Source organism: Panthera tigris, chromosome F3, assembly GCF_018350195.1.
Source record: "Panthera tigris isolate Pti1 chromosome F3, P.tigris_Pti1_mat1.1, whole genome shotgun sequence".
Classification (NCBI taxonomy): Eukaryota; Metazoa; Chordata; class Mammalia; order Carnivora; family Felidae; genus Panthera; species Panthera tigris.
In genome coordinates this window covers 24362563-24381902 of record NC_056678.1, presented here as the reverse complement: position 1 = coordinate 24381902, position 19340 = coordinate 24362563, and the positions used below count along the sequence as shown (strand labels likewise).

At 40.5% G+C, this 19340-nt stretch overlaps 2 protein-coding genes across 4 annotated transcripts in view; one reads left to right on the top strand and one right to left on the bottom strand.

Annotated features, from left to right (window-relative positions):
• The window catches only part of COLGALT2 (collagen beta(1-O)galactosyltransferase 2), a 112452-nt gene extending 111520 nt beyond the window's left edge, over positions 1-932 (bottom strand). The window contains exon 1 of the mRNA XM_042976636.1: positions 670-932. Within this exon, the coding sequence (XP_042832570.1) occupies positions 670-932 (263 nt within the window). The remainder of the gene's footprint in view (positions 1-669) is intronic.
• Positions 933-11836: 10904 nt separating this feature from the next.
• TSEN15 (tRNA splicing endonuclease subunit 15) overlaps positions 11837-19340 on the top strand; it is a 60962-nt gene continuing 53458 nt past the window's right edge. For all 3 annotated transcript variants that reach the window (XM_042975535.1, XM_042975534.1, XM_042975536.1), the window contains exons 1-3: positions 11837-11985; positions 14903-14984; positions 15225-15360. In XM_042975535.1, coding sequence (XP_042831469.1) covers positions 11863-11985; positions 14903-14984; positions 15225-15360 — 341 coding nt within the window. In that variant the 5' untranslated portion in view covers positions 11837-11862. The remainder of the gene's footprint in view (positions 11986-14902; positions 14985-15224; positions 15361-19340) is intronic.

The window sequence follows — 19340 nt, the reverse complement described above, 5'->3', positions numbered from 1 at the left end:
TCCCGCGCGGTCTGCATCACAGGCGAGGAATGAGCCCCAGGAGGATGCACTGGCGCGGACAGCCGCGGTGATGGCGCGGCTGGGAAGACACGGTGTGCCCCACCTAACCTCAAACTCTGAGTCCATATCCCTTCTCCCCCCACCGCTCACCCTGCCATCCCCTGGAGAACCAGGAGCCTCTATTCTTGGCTCGGAGGCGGGGGCAGGAGCCGGGCACCGGGAAGCCAGGGCGGCGCACCGTTCGCCTCCCAGACATTCCGGAGCCCCCTTGCCGGCCACAGTTACGCTTCACGTCGCGTCTGGAGGACTAGGCGGCGACGAGCATCCCTATTCCCTCTCTCCAGGGCCAGAGGTATGAGGCAGGGAACGAGGCAACCTCGCGGGGTGGAAGGGGGCGCAGCTAGCCCCCTTGCGGAGTTCCCCCAGGCCCCTGTCCGGGAAAGGGACGAGGCCACCGCGATCCACACCCCCGCGCACGCCCCGGAGCTCGGGGCCGGCTAGCGGTGGCCACCGACACCCCAGGCGCACACGGCCGCGTGCGTCCTTCCCCAAAGCGACCTCCGGATCGGATCCCGCCGGGAGCCGCGCGGGCGGCGGGAGGTGTGCGCCCGGCGCGTCCCGCGTGCCCCACGGTCCCGGGCCCCGGCGGCCGCGGCGTCGCGCGCTCACCAGATGGCCATCCTGCTCTTGGGGTAGTCCAGCCGCTCCAGGCAGCCGAGGAAGTGAGGCAGCGCGTGCGCAGCGTTGCGGGCGAGGACGGCCACGAGCACCGTGGGTCTCTGTACCGGCGACTCGGGGAACACCTCCGCCTCTTCTTCATCGTGCTCCGCGTCGGGCTCGGCGGCAAAGCGCGCGCGGCAGCCGCGGCGGAGCAGAGCGGCGGACAGGAGCAGCAGCGAGCAGGCGAGGGTGGCGGCGCGGCGCGCAGCCATGTTCGGGGCCGCGGCGGGCGGCGGGAGACTGGCGGCCCGAGGGCGCCGAGGCCGGCTGCGAGGGCCGGGCGGGGGACGCGGCTGCCCCGGCCGGCTGGCGCGCGCGCACTGGCAGCGGGCCCTGCAGCCCGGGAGCCTCCCGCCGCCGCCGCCGCCCAGGCCCTGACGCGGGGGCGCACCGCGGACCTGCCGGCGTCGCGCCCTCCGGGGGCTCAGGCTCGCCGACAGCCGCGTGCGGGGGGCGGAGGGGGGTTGTGCGTCCCCAGTCCCGCGGAAAGTTCTAATCGTCTGGGCTCAGCTTGTCCGGCTGAGGTCTGTGGCTCTCCCAGAGCTGTGAGGTGTGGCCGTCACTGCCAATGGGCGTGTGTGTGTGTGTGTGTGTGTGTACATAACGGTGAGACTCCGAGAAAATTTATTCTGCTTTTGCAAACCGCAGTCTAAAGTCCTTCACAGTGATGCAATGTATCCAGTTTTGCATAATGCACCTATTGACTAGACGGGTAGAGTTCTAAAATGGAAAGTCACCCAGCTATCCATTACTACGGTAAACAACTTTTTAACTTCCACCGAGGCAGAGTGTTTGCATTTCCCTATACACTCAATTTCTCTTGAAGTTCATCCTCGACTGAGTAGACCCTCGATTACACCAAATTTGAAGTCTTGGAGAAGTTTAGAGTCAGATTGAACCCTTGAGATTAAAGGGAATCAATCCCCTGGTCGGCCACCGTTGTGAAGCCCCGTTCCTCTCTCTTTCCCTCCCAGGGTCCTGAGTTTTCTGACACGATGGTGTAAAAGGAGTTTCGCTTTAAATGGTTTTCTTTTTCCTTAATGACCCAAACGGACAAAGAGTAACAAAGACAAGGAAAATCCATCCATACATGTTGGAGTAGAGGAGAGAGACAGAGACAGAGACAAAGAGAGAAGAAAAAGAAGAGGGCTGAAGGAAGAACACAATTAGTACATAAAATGAAATGGCTAAAATACACTGCCAAAGGATATTTACTCTTGAACATAACATAGGAAAGCTAGTAATGAAATCTGGAGTTCCTTCCTTGTGGGATTGTGGAGACTTTGCTCTATCCACATGTGGGATGGGTTGGTACCACTCGCTGCACATGCATGACCTCCAACTCCAGTTCACCCTCAGCCCTGTCCCCCCCAGATTTTTACTTGTGTCCCTTCTTCCCTGCAACTATTAGAAGTTTTCATCACTCTCCTCCCACCCCCTCACCTCCATAGAAAAGTATCACTTTCTTTACAGAACTCCCTCCACAGCCCTATCTCTAATATCCCTACCAGTACCCTCCTTACTTGAGGCGCCTGTTCCTGACAGAGCCTTTGACCACACTCACTCCCTTCTCATCCATGACTTTGCTTTGCTCCATCATGTATATTCACTCTCTACCAAATCTTCAACTGGTCCTTCATCATCAGCTCCTCCCCCTCAAGTAGAAACTTAGTCCTTTCCTCTCCTTGGAAAAAATTGTTTTCTTTTACTCCTGTGTCTCCTTCTTGCAATACCCCCTCTCTTGGTCAAGCTTCTTGCAACGGGGGTCTACACTTGCATTTCCACTTCTTCACCTCCACCTCTCCTACCCGAGTGCTGTGTGGTTTCCTGCTTCCTTACAGAGGCTGTTCTGGCAAAGTCACAGATGACCTCAGCACTGGAAGATTCAGTGACTTCTTTACAGTTCTCACCTTCCTGGACCTCTTTGTACTTATGTTTGAGCCTTTTCACTGCATTCCCTTTCACAATGTGCTATGTCTCCTGCTCTAACCTCTTCTCTAACATTTATACTTTTATATCTAGTGGTTTACACACATTTCCTTCTCCTCCATTCTCCTTCAGAAACTGCCATTGCAATTTTCTGTGTAGGCCACAGGGACCGTTAGACGTTGTCCTTTCCCTGGGGTGAGGGGGGATAGATGGGCAGTTGCTGGCATCCCTGGAGCCTAGAATTGCAGGGTGTATTTAGTTTTCTTAATGTTCTTGCTGATTACATAAAGAACGTGCTAATCAGTTATGGCCTGGCAAAGAAAATGGGATTTTCCCTGATCATGGCATATTCGTAAAATATACATTAACAGAATGTGTATTTTATTAATCATAACAACATATATAAAACATGAAAACAGTAGTTCATACATGTTAAATGTAGTGCAGATTTATTTGGTCTGCAGACAAAGCTTGGTGCAGAAGTAGATTTCACAATAGATTACATAAACTTTGCAAACCCTATTACCCATTGGGGTAACCAACAATGAATTCAGTAAAGTTACAAGATACAAAATCAATATGCAAAAAATAAGTTGCCTTTTTATACAATAACAACAAATTACCTTAAAAAGAAATATGATAATCCAATTTACAGTGGCATCAACAACAATCAAATATTTAGGAATAAATTTGACCAAAGAAGTGAAAGATCATTGATGAAAGAAATTGGAGATGACAAAAATAAGTGGAAATATATCCCATTTTCATGGATTGGAAGACTAATATTGTCAAAATATCCATACTACTCAAAGCCATCTATAGATTCCATGCATTCCTATCAAGCTTCCAGTGGCAACTTTAGAGAAATAGGAAAAAAAAATCCTAAAATTCAAATGGAACAACAAAAGACCCTGAATAACCAAAGTAATCTTGAGAAAGAACAAAGCCAGAAACATCACACTTCCTAATTTCAAACTATATTACAAAGCTATAATAGTGAAAACAGTAAAATACTGGCACAAAAACAAATACATAGACCAATAGGACAGAATTGAGAGGTCAGAAATAAATCCATGCATATATGCTCAGTGAATATTTAACAAGGGAACCATGAATGCTCAGTGGGGAAAAGATAGCCTCTTCAATAAATGGTATTGGGAAAACTAGATATTTGCATACAAAAGAATGAAACTGGACCTTTTCACCGCTTGAAAAATTAACTCAAAACAGGGTTAAAGACTTAAATGTAAGATCCCACACTGTAAAATTCCCACAAGAAAGCATAGGAAAAAGCTCCTTGACATTGGTCTTGGCGATGATTTTTTTCAATATGACACCAAAGCACAGGCAACAAAAGGAAAAATAAACAAGAGGGACCACAGCAAACTAAAATGCTTCTGTAGGTTTATGGAATGGAGGAAAATGTTTCCAAACCACGTGTCTGATAAGGGGTTAATATCCAAAATGTATAAGGAACTCATGCAACTCAATAGCACACAAATAATCCTATTTTTAAATGGACAAAAGGCCTGAATAGACATTTGCCCAAAAAAGATATAAAACTGGCCTGCAAGTACGTGAAAAGATGCTCAGCATCACTAATCATCAGGGAAATGTAAATCAAAATCACAATAACATATCACCTCACACCTGTTAGAAGGACTATTATTGAAAAGGCAATAGATAACGAATGCTGTCAAGGATGTGGAGAAAAGGGAACAATTAGTACACTGTTGGTGAGAATGTAAGCTGAGACAGCCACTATGAAAAGAAAGCAGTATGGAGGTTTCTCAGAAAACTCATATGATCCAATGATTCTACTTCCGGTTTTAGACGTGAAGGAAATGAAATGACTATCTGAAAGACATATCTGCACCCACATGTTCATTGCAGCTTATCTATGGTATATACATATATATATGGTATATAGATATACCATAGATAGGGTATATCTATGATATATATCATAGCTATAAAAAAGCCACAAAAAAGAAAGGAAATCCTTTCATGTGTGACAACATGGATGAAGAGAGGAAGAGGGGAGGAAGGAAAGGAAGAGAGAGAGAGAAGGAGGCATGAATAGAGGGAGGATGGAAGGAAAGAAGGAAGGGACATTTAAAAGAAGCTAAGTATGTTGTCAGATATACTGTAACATGAATGTGTAGGGTGGATTTAGTCCTTCTCTGCTAATGGCTCCAAATGCAATGATTTATTCAAGTCTATTTTACTACAGGATAAAAAATATGTTGAAAATGGAAAAAGAAAGAAAAACTACTACAAATCTACTACCCCATCACAACCTCCATTAAACATTTTGGGATAATTTTAATATGGCATTTTCAATTTGGTGTTTTCATTGTGGGTTTGTACTCATTCCTCCCAATGAAATTCGACACTCATATTGATAGCAAATGTGACTATATATCTAGAAACAACAGATGACATGTGTTTTGGACTATAAATTGCATTCGATGCCTTCTCACATTTACAAAGCCAAGTATTACTTAAGACTGCATATATGGAGCTGTTTATATATTTTATATACAGAAATTACCAACCTATCCCTTTTACTCTAATTCTTGGAAAAAGCTTAATATGAAATATTTAATAAACATGGAATATATACATTACATATTTAATATGTTATATATTTAAATACTACAAATAAAATGAAAGTCCATATACCCAGCATCCACCTTGAGAAATAGAACATGAACCATCAACTTTGACACCCTGTGGGTGTCCCTTCCTGTTGCAATATTTTGCTCTACTCCCCAGAGACAAGTACTAGACTAAGTTTTGTATTAATCAGTCTCTTAATTTTATTTAGAACTTTACTTCCAGTGATGGATACTTTTATGTGTCAACTTGGCTAGGTTAAGGTACCCAGTAGTTAAGTCAAACCAATCTAGATGTTGCTGTGAGGCTTTTTTTCCCCCCATGCAATTAACAATTAAATCAGTAAACTTTGAGTAAAACAGATTATCCTTTCAAACCTGCCAGCCTGCCCTGGAAATTTTGGAATTGCAAGCCCCTCCAAATGCATGAAACAGTCCCTTAATATCAATCTCTCTCTCTCTCTCTCTCTCTCTCTCTCTCTCTCTCTCACACACACACACACACACACACACACACACACACACACACACATATTTAGGAGGTGTATTAGAGTTATCCAGAGAAACAGAACCAATAAGGTGTGTGTGTGTGTGTGTGTGTGTGTGTGTGTGTGTGTGAGAGAGAGAGAGAGAGAGAGAGAATTTTTGCCACATATCCTACAATCTGCCTACTTAAAGTATGTAATCCAATGGCTTTTAGTGTATTTACAGAGATGTGCAACATCACCACAATCAATTTTAGAATATTTTCATCATCCCAAAAAGAAATCTCATATTCATTAGTGGTAAATCCCCATTTCCTAGCCCTAGGAACAGCTAACTCTAGCCCTAGGGAACAGCTCATCTATTCTGTCCCTAAAGATTCGCCTATTCTAGAATTTCATATGAATGGAATTATACAATATGTGGTCCGTTGTGACTTCTATCCCTTAGTGTAATGTTTTCAAGTCTGTCCATGTTGTAACATCTATATCAGTACTTCATTCCTTTTTGTTGCTGAATGATATTCCATTGTATGAACAAACTACATTTTACTTATACATTCATCAAATAATGGACACTTGGGTTGTTTCTACTTTTGACTATTGTGAATAACACTGCTGTGAACATCTATCACAAATACAAGTTGTATTTGAACTTTATGTCAATCAAATCATATTTTATGTATTATTCTGTGACTAATATTTTTGACTCTACACATCCATGTACAAGTTGTATTTGAATTTTATGTAAACAAATAACATTTTATATATTATTCGGTGACTAATATTTTTGACTGTACACTAGATTTTTTGAGATTCATTCAAGTTGTTGATTGAAGCTATAGTTCATTATTTTTGCATAGTAATAGCTTATAGGATTATATGATAATAGCATATCCATTCTACTGTTGATAGATATTTGGGTTGTTGTAGTTTATTCTGTTCCAACCCATACTTCCATAAATATTCGTGTACATGTCTCCTGGTCGACAGAGGGTAATTTTTTTTTACCATAACCTTCAGTGAGAAATCTACTTGATATCATGCTATAGGACAAATATATAACTGAAACAAAATGTTCATAAAGCAATACTTAGGAACAGTTACTCTAACCACATGCAATGCACACTGATACTTTCTTTTCTATTTTAAATAATTCAATTTTAAAAACTGAAGTTTTAAACTTTACAAGTCATTCAATTTATTTCACAAACTCTAAGGATTCTAGCCCTCCATTTGAAAAATACCACACTGGGCTACATATGAGAGAGTAGGGTCGCTGAAGCATAGGATTTATGCATCTTTCCTGTGCTCTACTTTTCAGCCAACTCTTGACTTTTGTTACCAATCTCATAGGTATTTTATGATATCTTCTTCTCTCAATTACATTTCCTCACTCTACCAATGTAGTTGAGTACCAGTTCATGTTTGCTAGTCATTTATGTCTCTTTTTCCCATTTATTCCTATTTTTTTCTACAGAATGTTTTGTTTCAATTCTTTTTTTCTCCATATTTCGAATGTTTATTTATTTTTATTTTAAGAGGGACAGAGAGAGTACAAGTGCGGGAAGGGGAGAGAGAGAGGGAGAGAGAGAGAATCCCAAGTTGGCCTCACACTTGCAGTGCAAAGCCTGATGTGGGGCTTGATCTCATGAACCATGAAATCATGACCTGAGCTGAAATTAAGAGTCAAATGTTCAGTCGACTAAGCCACCCAGGCACCCCAGTTTCATTTCTTAATTGATTTTTAGAAGTTCTGTATATATTCTGGATGTGAATCTTTTCTTTCAGTTATGTGTTACAGATGCCTTCTGCAAGTGTATGGCTTTTTCCCTCACACTGTGTTTGTCTCAGAAATTCTTAATTGAAATATAGTGAAATTTATCAAACTTTTTTCATGCGGTTGGTACTTTTTGTGTTTTGCTTAGGAAATCCTTTTCTGTCTTGGGGGTCATAAAATCTTTATGTATTTGGATTTCACTTTAAGCCTTTAATCTATCTGGAATTGATTTTATTTATAGTGCAATTAGGAATCCAATTTCTTTTATGCAAATATACATATGTGTATATATTTGTATATATAATTGCTTTGACTCCTCCCCACATCTACAACATCATTTCTGTCCATATTTGTATGACACTGTACTTGGTTCCATTGGTTTGTTTATCTATCACATACCTGTACCAATAGCACATACTCTTAATTACAGACCTTTATAATAACTTCCCTCTGCTTGTTCATCTGAAGGGTCTTGGTTATTATTGGCCCTTTTATGTCCACATTTCAGAATCAGCTTATCAGATATTAGGAAAATCCCTGTTGGGGTTCTAATTAGAGTTGCTAGAATTGATAGATCAATCTGGGGAAAATTACCACCTTTGCAATACTGAATCTTTCTCTCTAGAAGCATAATAGGTCTGTCCATTTATTTAGGTCTTTTCTAATAAGCTTCAATAACATAATCTGAAAAGTGTTGCTCTTCTATATAATAGAGGTCCTCATATATGCTCATTCATATGCATGGTTAAATATCATAACATTCTAAATATTTTACTATAACTATAAACATCTCACCTATTTTCCTTGAAACACAGAGAATGGGAAATTGTTTCGTGCACAAAAGCAGCAACAAGATATATATGAGCATTCTTACAACCAATGTATTAAAAGCTAATCCAGAATGCTAGCCTTCATTTTTCAGCTTGAGATCATTATCTTACATAATACTGTGTAAGAAGCTTTGTTTTTAATGCTAAAAATTCACATCACAATTCAAAGTTCACTTTTTTCCCTTGAGACTCTAACTGAATTAATATGTCTCTGTCCAGACATTGCATTTTTTTTTTTGGGTAGGAATAAAAATGGTCTGGCTCAGATATCAAAATGGAAAATCAGGAGAGCAAGTGCCAGATTACACGGAATTTGATTACATTCAGAATACTCAAAGAGAATTTTATTTGTTGTTACTTACCTAGGTTTTTTCCTAACCACTTTTGTTCTCTAATATAGTAAGCTATTGAAGCATTTGTAAAAGGAGGTATTCTTTAGTCCATGAGAAGCTGAAACTCTAACCAGTTCTCTGGTGGATTTCACTCTAGATGGCCACCATAGTCATTTTGTGTGCTTTAAACACTAAGTTTAAAGACGTAAAGTCTTTGTTTTCGGTCTTAGTCATTCCCAATTACCAAGAATTACGTATGTTTTTATTGTTTAATATGGAGGCCAAGATACAGTCCATTTTCAGTTTTCAACTCTTTGTACTGGACAATGACATTAAAAATTAGAGCATTTAGGGGCACCTGGGTGGCTCAGTTGGTTGAGTGTCCAACTCTTGATTTCTGCTCAGATCATGATCCCAGGATCGTGGGATCAAGCCCTAAGATTCTCCCTCCCTCTCTCTCTCTCTCTCTCTCAAAAAAAAATTAGAAGCATTTAATATTCATGCTTAAATGTCATGTTTTTTTCTAAGGTATAGAACTTCTTTTTGCCAAAGGATAGCATTAGCCTGTTGCTTTTTGTCTATGGCTCTTTCTGCATCCTTACGGATTCCCTAACTCCCTTTTTTCTTAAGCTTAAGCTGAAAATCTTCCCCTGAAGATGTTTGAGCCTTGTCCACATAGTACCTAATTCCATTGGATCTCCTTACTGATTTACAAAATTTCCCCTCTACTCTTATTAGGAACAAAATGTTGTTAATGCTTCTATAAATACCATCATTGGAACTGATTGGGATCTTTAGGAGTCAGAGAGATTTATTTACTACTAATTGCTGGAATTAGTGTCTCTGTTCAGTGCTTCAGGGAGCCTACTAATTTCAGTGTCATTTGCTTCTTTGGGGCTTAGCAGCTGCTTTGTGGAAATAAAGGTTAATGGCCTCATTCAAATGCAATACATTGCGATGAATCTGATGTGTGGTTTTCCCTCACATCAGGAATAGATGCTCTTCCTTTTCCTGTATGGAAAGCATTGCTTTCTTTTATCGTTTTCTTTTCTTCTTTCTCTCAGTTTCCCTCCCTCACTTCCTTTCCTCTCCCTCCCTCCCTATCTCTCTCTCCAATGCAGTCACGCTTCTCATGTGGCTTTTAACAGTTTGATTTCAGTGTGGGCTTTGCCATGTTTATTTTAATTGTTATTCACGTAGAATCTTATATGTGCAAATTTCTCTTTCATCAAATTTGGGGCAATTTTTTTTCTTTAATTGTTTCACTGCCTTATTCTCTTTCTTTTCTCCTTCTGGTATGTCAATTTACACGTATGCTGGATTGTTTGATGTCATATAGTGGGTCTCCGAGGCTCTGTTAAATTTTTTTAAATGACTTTTGTTTGTTGTTCACCTTGAATGATTTCTTAGATGATTACCTTCAAGTTCCCTTAGTTTTTCCTCTGTAATTTCTATTTGGCTGTTAAATCTACCCAGTGAAGTTTTTTATTTGTGAAAGTTTGATTTTTAGAATTTTTCATTTGGTTCTTTTCTCTCTGTCTCTTTCATGAGATTTTTGTCTCCTGAGATTTTATTTACTGAAAACATGTTTTGTTTTACTTTACTGAGGAGAGTAATAATAGTTACTTTAATATCCTTATCTGTCAGTTTCAACATGTGATTCATCCCAGAGTCAGACTAAAAAATGGGATCCATTTTGACTTTCGTATGTCAGTAATTTTGAATCATCCTTTTATGAAGGATAGAATGTAGAGGTTCTGGATTCTATTATTTTTCTATGATGAATGTTACTTTCTTTGTAGGTAATTTTCTTGCATGGATTTGAACTGTAAACTCTGTCTCTTGGGAGCAGCTCTGGTCTCAGTTCAGACATTTTGTGTGTAACTGAACTGCTGTGATTCTGTTTCTGGTGGTTAAGGATCCGTCAGAGATGTGAGCAGAATTAGAGGATTCCCCCTCTCTGGCTCATTCCGTTCCAGGATTTTTCTAGTCTTTTCATCACTGTTTCCTGGCTTCGTTCTTCTGGTTCACCAGACAAAACAAAACAAAACAAAACTGAGACGTTTTCTGCATGTACCCCTGATGCTGCTGAGCCTGACTCCTGGAATGCACTTAGCTTCAAGCTGAATGCCAACGAAAGGGGAACTTCCTTGTATAGTTCCTCATCTGCCCTTCTCCAAGCAAACTTGCCCTTCCTACCAGAGTCAGCAAGCTTCTGTTCACATTTTAGTATATCCAGGTAGTTGCTTTTAGCATTATGTACAAGTTTTATAGATGTTTTCTGCTGGGCAATGGTCTAGTAGGGTCTTTGTCGCGCTTGAAAACAGAATTTTATCCCCTCCTGGGACTTTGAATCTTACAGAGTCACTTGTCACCTTGATTAATCCCACAGCCTCCTAACAGGTCCCTCTTTCTACTCTTGCGCCCTAAGATCTATTCTCAACACCTCAGTCACAGGGATCCTGTTCAAACGTAACAGGAACTTCCAGTGTCTCCCCATTTCACTCACAGTAAAGCCATAAATGCTTAAAATGTCCTACTCTGCCTATCTGAAACTCGTCATCCTTAGCTTCCACGTCACATACTCACTGCGCTTTGCATCTTACTTTTCTGACGGCTCATTCAACAAGTCTATGCTTCAGGCTCTGCTCCTCTAATCCTGAAAGGTGGAATCAGCCTAAAAACATGGCCCTTGGCAGTCTGGTCTTTCTTCATTCCACTTTCTTCTACAGAGATCTCATCGACTTTCACACTTTAAACTTACATGACAGGGCAATGAATGAGGCTTCTCCTTTTCTCAGGAGAAGGAGCCCTGGAGCCAATGCTGAAGGCAAAGAGGCCTGAAGTATTCCCCACTTTCTCAACGGGGCTGCAAATTGCTCTGCTGTAAGGAGAATTAAGAGCTTCTGGGCTAAGGGTATTCTTGAACTTTCTTCCGCCAACCATCTGCCCAGATTTGAGTGAGCGCAGAGGGAAACTATAGAGCGCATTTGATCAGGCGCTAGCTCCGTTGGCCGGAGGGAGAGGCTGATGGAACTTTCCTCCTCTGAGGATCTGCGCCCCTCCGCCAGGAGGCAGCGCGCGCCGGGGAAGCGGAACCCAGCCGCGCGCGCCACTGCTTCCGGCCGGGCGCGGGGCGCGGTGCACCACCGGCTACCCGCTCAGCCCGGTATGGAGGAGCGCGGCGGTGCCGAGCCCACGCCGGGCTGCAGCGGCCTGGGCCCAGGCGGCGTTCGCGGCGGCGGCGCCCACTCATGGGCCCCGGAGGACGCCTGGATGGGCACTCACCCTAAGGTCAGAAGGCGCGAGAGGAGCAGGGCGCCGGTCCAGGCCCCTACCCCAGGTGGAAGGCCGCGCCGCCCCTTCGGCCCTCGACTGCCTTGGGGGCCCTGGCGCCGAGTTTGCGCGCGAACCTCGCGGAGGGGGACCCGTGTGCACACTGCCTGTTGCAGCCAGTTGTTTTTGTTGGTTTCAGTGAGTTGAACTATTGTTCTGACACCCCACTCCGACACACACACACACACACACACACACACACACACACCCACACACCCCAGCCAGAGTTGAACTATTGCTCGGACACCCCACTCCGACACACACACACACACACACACGCACGCACGCACCCCAGCCAGAGTTGAACTATTGCTCGGACACCCCACCCCCGACACACACACACACACACACACACACACACACACACACACACACCCCAGCCATTCCAGGGCAAGACATTAAATCCAGCGCCTCTCAAGGCAGAGCCCAGTAATAACGTAGGGCTCCTCCTGAGAAGGGTCTCATTTAATCCTTGCAGTAACCCAACAACTACAGCAAAAACAGTCTGCGAACCTTGGATGCATAAGAAGATAAAAGTTTAGGCACAGCTACGTTTGCACTTAGCATTGAGCCCAGAGTGTGCCGTTGTGATTTTGCTGAAGTACGAATTCCTAATTTTTCTGATATCTTTTAAAATTTGAATACATTCTTCCCCAAAGCAAAACTGCTTAATAATGTGGGTGTATTTTTTGGTAAAGCAGCAAAGAAGATAGAGCACCTTGCTTGCTTCTGTTTGGCAAATTGCTGCCTTGGACCAGTAATTCCCAAACAATGAACGGACAGTGAATGGAGATGGGGGTTTTGTAGGAATCTCAGAGAGGGGTCTAGTAACTTTAGTACCATTGCAGTCTTCTGCTGGGGAGCAGTATGTCATAGATAATTATCTAAAAACAGTCAAGGAAAGAAACATTTTTGAAGATAGAAGTCTGAAAAGAGTTCACCCCTTTTCATGTTCTCTTTCTTGATTTTATCCTCCTCCTCTGTCCCCTTATTCCTGGTCAAGGTGAGAAAAACAAACATGGAGATGTTACTCAGTGCCCTAAAAAGAGACAGATATCATATGTTTTCACTCATATGTGGATCTTGAGAAACTTAACAGAAGACTGTGGGGGAAGGGAAGGAGAAGAAATATATACAGAGAGGGAGGGAGGCAAACCATAAGAAACTCTTAAATACGGAGAACAAACCGAGGGTTGGAAAGGTGGACGATAGGGGAAAATGGTTGATGGGCATTGAGAGGGCACTTGTTGGACTAAGCACTGGGTGTTGTATGTAAGCGATGAATCACAGGAATCTACCCCCAAAACCAAGAGCACACTGTATACCCTGTATGTTAGCCATTTTGACAATAAATTATATTTTTTAAAAAAAGGAGAATAATCATAACACCCTTAAGAAGCATGAACCCAATAGTTCTCTGCCTGAGACTTTGAGTAACTGCCGGACTCTGAAAACCTGTTATGTCACCAGCTTTGTGATTTTTTGAGGGGGGCCAAGGAGAAGTTTTCAAATCGTATTGTTCCTCAGTTTCCTCATCTGTAAAATGGGGATAGTAATAGTACTTACTTTAGAGGGTCATTACCGGATTAAATCAGTTAATGTAAAGCACTGAACATTTAGTAAGTACTATATAGTATATATAAAATATATATAGTATGCAACATCAATTTCATTATATTGGTCTCATGCTTAGAAATCCTCAGTGTTTCTTTATGGGTAAAATTCAAACTTTTGGTTTGACTATCAAGACCCTTGCAACCTGGTCTCCAGTCACCTTTTCATTGTCATTTTCAAACACATCTGAGGTATGAGGGGGACAACTAATAAAACCCCTGTTCTCCCGGACCTGTACACACTTAGGACAAAGCTAGTCGGAGAAAGGACTGAAAGTTTATACCCATGTGGGTCTGCCGATGCCTCACCTCTACTTTAGGCCTGCTCACCCACTGAGTCACTGGGATAGTTGGAAAACCTCAGGCTTCCCTTGCAGGCATAGCCCACTGAAGAATGCTCCCCCAGCGCTGACCAACAAGTCTGAACGAAGCGGGAGTGGTATTTTAGCAGACTTTCTTCACAGGCAAACAGAGACCATGGAAATAGTGGCTTCCACAAACATGCTGCAACAGAAATCCTATTTAAAAAATGTTTTGGGGTGCCTGCGTGGCTCAGTCGGTTCAGCGTCTGACTCTTGATTTTGACTCCCATGGTTCATGAGTTCAAGCTCCTCATCAGGCTCTGCTCTAACAGAGTGGACCCTGCTTGGGATTCTGTCTCCCTCTCTCTCTCTGCCCCTCCTTCACTCACACTCACTCTCTCTCTCTCTCTCTCTCTCTCTCTCTCTCTCTCTCTCTCTTTTTCTCAAAATAAACATTTAATGATTTTTTTTTAAAGTCTCTATTCTTGGCAGATAGGTTCTTTAGAGGCCCTTGATTATGTGTGGCTTATTCCCACCTGTGTGTGATTATTCACACTGTTACCCTGACTTCTCTATTTCCTCATATCATATCTGCCTTTCAGGGCCCAACTTGTATCCATCTCTGCCATGAAACATTCACGAACTGATCCACCTGAGTAGAGCTCTGACTTGTGTCATGGTTTCTTTTTTATTCTACACACTGGTTTTTCATCACTTACTGTCATGAGTTCTTATTTGCCTAACAGTTGCAAGTGTGCATGTGTTTGCCTTAACAATTTCAGGGTTTTTTTTTTTTTTTTTTTTTTAGAGATGGGGATCAGGTATTAATTGCCTTCTAACTTGCACTATACCTAGAAGAAAGTCTTCTACTTTTTTGTATATGTGTAATGAGTAATTGATCGAGTGAAAGAAAATATTAAGACATTCTCACCTCTCTGACAATTACATTTTCATTTCCAGTATTTAGAAATGATGGAATTAGATATAGGAGATGCCAGCCAAGTTTACATAGCATTCTTGGTTTACCTGGACCTCATGGAGAGTAAGTTATTTGTTTTATTGTTTTGTTGTTGGGCCTGTGGTGGGGGGGCTGGAGGGTTGGGTTGGGCTATGGCATTTCTTCATTCATATACTTTGGGAATTACTGGGTAACAGAAAATACTAGAAAGTGAAGAGAAGATAATATGGGTGATGTTTGCTCAGCAGAGTATTAGGTGGAAGTTTAGAATTTTATCTTTTATTTTTGATTAACATTATTGTCCATTCAATGATGCACTTTCAGGTAAAAGTTGGCATGAAGTAAATTGTGTGGGCTTACCAGATCTGCAGCTCATCTGCCTTGTCGGTACTGAGATAGAAGGAGAAGGATTACAGACTGTGGTGCCTACACCCATCAGTGCTTCCCTCAGCCATAACAGGTAGGCGGGTGATTTTGGTCTTTATCAGGTTGTTTCCTTTCCACCAGGAATCATTAAATTCACAGTAGTAAATATTTTTAAAGGAATATAGGGTACAGAGATCATAGCTTTACTCTGGGCTATTTGAGGACTGAGTTAAATATAAACATTTAACAAGTATTTAGCACTTATTGTATGGTCAGTACTTTTTCAGAGAAGGAATATATATGTTAGAAATACTGTCCTTAAGGAAACAGAAAATGTCTTCATTCTTATAAGGAGGCAAGACCTTACAGTTGAAACACAGATATTTTAAGATATACCATAATAATTGGTACGGGTAATATTTGCTTTAGATGTTGGGGAAGAGTGTGATTAACCTGCAAGTTGAAATCAAAGAAAGTGTCATGCATTTCTGGAACCTTTTTAAAAAATCTTAGTTACACATAGTTGGGAAACACATCTTTATTTCATGACACATTCTCCAAATCAACCTCCCAAAACAAAACTAGATTCTTGGCAGTAACTTAGAGCTAACTTTGTGGGTCTCCTCCTTCTCTGTTTCCCAGAAAAAGGCATATATATATGCCTTATATAAAGGGCATGTCATCTTTTGAGGCTGACTTTATGCACTCTATATTATACTGCTGAAATTCACCCATTGTTCTGTATGTGTATTATATTCCATCGTGTGATGGTACCATAGTTTTCACATCCACCCTCCTGATGATGGAGTGTTGTAATGTTCAACTTTAGGGGATAATTTCAAACTGTTTTCCAAAGTGGTTGCCTCACTTCACTTTCTGCCTGCAATGTAAACAAGATATTTTGGAGTAGTATTGTCTCTGACATTTAGTATTGTCAGATTTTAAGATTTTTGCCAGTTGAATGAGTTATCTCTTGGTAGTGTTCATTTGCATTTTTCTGATCTCTGATAATGAACATTTATTTATATATTTATTTTTTCTTTTCTTGAGAAATTCCTGTTCATATCCTTTGCCTATTGGATTATTTGTAGTTTTCTCATTGACTTGTAGGAGTTCTTTATATATTCTTGATAATAATCATTTTGGTTGTTTCCCGGTTTTTAAATCTGTTTTCAGGTATTTTTTTTGATGAATAACAGTTCTTAATTTGAATATAATCATATTATATATTTTTAATAATCAATGTCTTTGTGTCTGGGTTAAGAAATATTTCCTTTCTAGACAAATATCATATGACTTCACTCATATGAGGACTTTAAGAGACAAAACAGATGAACATAAGGGAAGGGAAACAAAAGTAATATAAAAACAGGGAGGGGAACAAAACATAAGAGACTCAAATATGGAGAACAAACAGAGGGTTACTGGAGGAACTTTATTTTCATGTGGATAATCATTTTTTTCTACTTGCATTTTCTGAATAGTCCCTTCTTTCCTCATTATCTGACATATCACCTCTGTCATTTTCCAAAGCTCCATCTGTGCATTGGCTTGTTTCTGGGCTCTCCTTATATTCCATTTGTCAATATACCCATGCTTGTGCCAGTGCCACATTTTCGTAATTTCTGCTTCAGAAGTCCTGGTATCTGGTTATCAAGTTTCCCCTTCCTGCTTTTTTCCTTTAGAAGCTGTAGCAGGCACCTTCTAACCTGGCTTCCTATACTCCGGTAATCACACCCTTGTGTAATTCCCTGTCCTTGAGTGTGGTCTGTGCTTATTGACTGGCTTGTAACAAATAAAATGAGACAGAAACAATGGGATGTTACTTCTAAGATGACATTACAAATGACCATGGCTTCTATCTTGGGCACTCTGTCTCTCTTTCTTGTTCTGAGGGAAGCCAGCTGTCCTGTGAACTGTCATTCAGAAAGGCTGAAAATAGAAGAGTAAAAAAATTATTGATAGAGTAAAATTCTTTAAAAAAAATTTTTTTTAATGTTTATTTTTGAGAGAGAGAGACAGAGTGTGAAATGGGGAGGGGCCGAGAGAGGGAGACACAAATTCAGAACAGACTTCAGCCTCTGAGCTGTTAGCATAGAGCCCATCGCGGGGATGGAATCCATGAACTGTGAGATCATGACCTTAAGTCGGACACTTAACCGTCTGAGCCACCCAGGCACCCATCATGGAGCAAGATTCTTGAGAGATGGGAAGGGATGGATTCAAGGAAATAGTTGAGATCAATATTGAGCTAAAGGAGGAGGATCCTAGCTTCTGAGCTTGTGAGTCAGGAAGAAAGGACAAATAAAAATATAGCTATATTTGGGTAGGTGTATTAAGCGTGGAAGACGGCATAGCACCTTAAATTCCCACATGAAGGACTTTGATAAATACCTGTTTTTTCTAGTTCACTATGATCGAGGTAAAAAGAGCACTGGACTAAAACCTTAAGACCTGGGTTCTGGTCTTGACACTGACACTTAATATTTTGTTTGATGGTTGGTGACATGCCTAATTTCTTTGGGTTTCAGTTTGTTTGTCCTTTATTGAGGGGTCTAGATTATCCATAGATAATATGTAAGATCCCTTCCAAATCAAAGCTATTATAATTGGTTACTTTTATTGTTATATTCCATAAAACTGTATTACACTAATTTTTAGATTTCTATTAGTATTTTTGTATGGCTTTGTATAATTCGTTATGAGAATTGTGTTTTGATATATCAGGCTATTCACACCCATTCACACCCTTCTCTTAGAGGCCCTTTATTGTGAGATTTTTTTGTGTGTTTGGATCACAAATAGTTGATAGAGTTGACATCAAATTTGATCACTGATACTTTGTATTTTTCACTAGCATGATTTCCAAGCCTTTCTATATCTAAAAGACTTAATAATTCATTCCTTAAAACTCCCCCTCTGTGTCTTTTAGTTATTGCAACAAATACTATATTATCTAGTATTATTGTTATATTATTTGTTTGGACAAGGAACTACCATTTTTAATTAACCTGAACTTAATCCTAAAAAATAAAATCAGTAGTCTATTTGAATCAAAATGATTTCATAAGTCTAGAGGTACAAATTTGAGTCCTATTAATTTCTAGTTCTTGCCAACTGATGATTATTGATTTTCTAGCTTTATTGCATAAAGCTTGTTTTCTTCTTAAATAGAATTAGTTGAAAGGATAACTTAGTAAGCCATTTTTACACTCTTGCATTTAATAACTCAGAGGGCTTAAGTCTTTGTATATTGGTTTTTATATAAATATTCATAGTTGTATTATGCAGTAGAATAATAATATAGAAAATAGCATAAATGAGGCTCAGCACCTATTAGATTTATTATGCCTTTTATGGCATAAAATTTTCTCAACTCAAAGTATGCAAATAACTTTTTAACAAATAAAGATTTGTGTGTGTGAATGAGAGAATGTGTGTTTGGTATGGTTCCTCGGTCTTTAGCAGGAATGATATTTTAGGTAGTAGGCATACTTTTATCTGTTTTTACTTCCATGAATGCTTTATATATAAAATGTTATGTATCTAACAGTAATGCTGTAATTTCCGACATTTGTGGTTAATGTAGGAATTTTCCTTCATTAGTAACATAGAGGAGAAAATTGTTGGCTTTAAATCTTTGGCAGCCTCGCATAGGTAAGAAATTCATTGAGATCTGTCCAAAAAGTATTTGGGTAGGACCTTGTGAGGGTAGCTCACCATAAAAATATATGTAAGAAAGCTAACAGCTCTTACTTTTCTCAATAATAAATCACTGTGTTTATTTTTAAACATCATTTTTTGTCATATAATATTGCTGAGGCTTTTTAGTCTTTACTTACCAAATATTTATTGAGTGTTATGTGTCAGGCAGTGATCTAAGTACTGGGGATACCATGTTAATCAGTACAACTCCCTTTTTTGGTATAAGTGACATACAACATCATATTAGCTTTCAGAAGTACAATATAATGATTTGGTATTTGTATACATTGTGAAATGATCATCACAATAAGCCTAGTCAAGATCTGTCACCTTATGTAGTTTACAGAATTTGTTTTCTTGTAGTGAGAA